Source organism: Bubalus bubalis, chromosome 18 (genome assembly GCF_019923935.1).
Source record: "Bubalus bubalis isolate 160015118507 breed Murrah chromosome 18, NDDB_SH_1, whole genome shotgun sequence".
Taxonomy (NCBI): domain Eukaryota; kingdom Metazoa; phylum Chordata; class Mammalia; order Artiodactyla; family Bovidae; genus Bubalus; species Bubalus bubalis.
Window position 1 is genome coordinate 48,625,439 of NC_059174.1, and position 2,166 is coordinate 48,627,604.

General features: G+C 58.8%; 1 protein-coding gene across 1 annotated transcript; it reads left to right on the forward strand.

Moving 5' to 3' along the window:
* IFNL3 (interferon lambda 3) lies at window positions 1-2,166 on the forward strand. The gene is made up of 7 exons (XM_006068670.4): window positions 1-149; window positions 295-529; window positions 633-820; window positions 1,093-1,170; window positions 1,457-1,600; window positions 1,706-1,789; window positions 1,877-2,166. Exons 2-7 carry the CDS (start codon window positions 520-522, stop codon window positions 1,973-1,975), a joined length of 603 nt encoding a protein of 200 aa, XP_006068732.3. The 5' UTR covers window positions 1-149; window positions 295-519; the 3' UTR covers window positions 1,976-2,166.

A 2,166-nucleotide genomic window follows, 5' to 3' on the forward strand; every position in this document is an offset into this window, starting at 1 on the left:
AAAGAGAAACTCCCTCTGTCCCCTCCTCACCCAGTCTTAAATCAGCCTGGTCCCTGCAGAAGAACCCCCCGAACCCCTTGTGGGGCTGAAGCTGTCCCCGTCCTGATTTTATCTTCATTACTCACTCATTACTTCATTACTCATTCGAGGTAAGCATGAATTGATGTCATTTTATCTTTCGCTCAGTTGCTCACCTGGCTCACTGGCTCCGCCCTGATCTGGGCTTTCCCAGCCCGGGCCTCCCCTGGTGGCCACTGTCAGCCTTTACCTTTGTTTTCACTTTTCCTACATCAGCTGGGATTGCCCGGCTGCACAGGCTAAAAGCTGCACCATGGAGCTCAGGCAGCAGTTACACCTCAGACCAGACAGAGCTGGAAGTTCAGAGACACGAACACAGCAACGAGCCAAGATCCAGAAGAGGAGGCTGAAGTCAGAGACGCCAGACAAGACTGAGATCCCAGGCAACAGCCTCAGAGTGGATACTTGATCCCCCATTCTGACAGAGACCAGAGAGCAGGAATGAAGCTGGGTGAGCCCCCGCACCATTGTCTGGGACCCTCGCCTCCCCAGAGCCTGCACCCTGACTCCCTGACGCCCTCCCTCCCCTCACCTTTCTATCCTTCCTTAACCAGACATGGCCCCGGGCTGCACGCTGGTGCTGGTGCTGATGCTGACGACCTTGGCGCTGAGCAGGACAGGAGCAGTTCCTGTGCCCTCTGCCCCTAGGGCCCTCCCACCTGCCAGGGGCTGCCACATGGCCCAGTTCAAGTCTCTGTCCCCTCAAGAGCTGCAGGCCTTCAAGACGGCCAGGGATGCCTTTGTGAGTCTCCCCACCCCTCCTGCAGTGGGTGAGCCCCCAGCCCCCTCCTGTGGGCCCCTAGACTACCTGGGCTGCAGGTGGTTCTGCCCCCCCTCCACGGGGCTGACCTCCCCCCTCCCCGCAGTGGGCAATCTCCTGTCCTGCACTGGATGAGCCTCTACCATCCTTTGGGAAGATAACCTCCCCTCCTCTGTTGCTGGCCATCCTCCGGTCTCCCTGGGGTCCCCCCTCCATCCCTCCCGCTGTGATCCGACCTTGCCCTTGCTCTCTAGGAAGACTCGTTCTTGCTGAAGGACTGGGACTGCAGCGCCCACCTGTTCCCCAGGACCCGGGACCTGAAGCACCTGCAGGTGAGTTGGGAGAGTCAGGCCCACCTGCCCTCACCTGCTCTGGCTCCGCAAGTGCCCCCTCACCTCCTCCTTCTCACATGTCCTTCTCTCCCTGCCCTCCCCAGTCCTCTCCCATGGCTTCCGCTCAGCCAACCACGTGAACTGTGTCTCTCACCTGACCCTGCTTCCCCTCCCTCTGTCCCTCCCCCTGTCCCCCTCACCTGCCCCCTCTTCTGTCCCCCTCACCTGCCCCCTCACCTGGTCCCTCTCACTTGCAGCTCTCACGTGTCTTCTATCTCCTCCTCAGGTGTGGGAGCGCCCCGTGGCTCTGGAAGCAGAGCTGGCCCTGACACTGACGGTCCTGGAGGCCATGGCTAGCTCATCCCTGGGCCACAGCCTGGAGCAGCCCCTTCTCATGCTGCAGCACATCCACTCCAAGCTCCAGGCCTGTGTGAGTGCTGGGGCCCCGGGCCGGGTCTGGGCTCTGACCGCCTGGATGTCCCCCTCGGTCCCCGGCTCTGCCTCACAGCCTCACCCCTCTCTCCTCTGCCCACAGGTCCCAGCTCAGCCCACAGCAAGCTCCAGGCCCCGGGGCCGCCTCCACCACTGGCTGCACCGCCTCCAGGAGGCCCGGAAGAAGGTGAGTGAGCAGAGATGGCAAACTGATGTCCGGGGCAGCTGGGGTCCCAGACGTGGGAGATACTGAGCCATCCCCCTCTTCCCTCAGGAGTCCCAGGACTGCCTTGAAGCCTCTGTGATGTTCAACCTCCTCCGCCTCCTCACCCGGGACCTAAAATGTGTTGCCAGCGGAGACCAGTGTGTCTGACCCCGGAGACCTGCCTGCAACCTTGCTACCTTTTTAGATATTTTTTATGCATCAAAACCAGTTTTTTTTAATTTATTGCCTCCAAATAATTATTTCTTTATTTATGGATGACATTTCTCAAACTCAGACCCAGTATGTTTATTTTTCTACTTTTTATAAAAAATGTACAAATAAACAATGAGAAAATGATA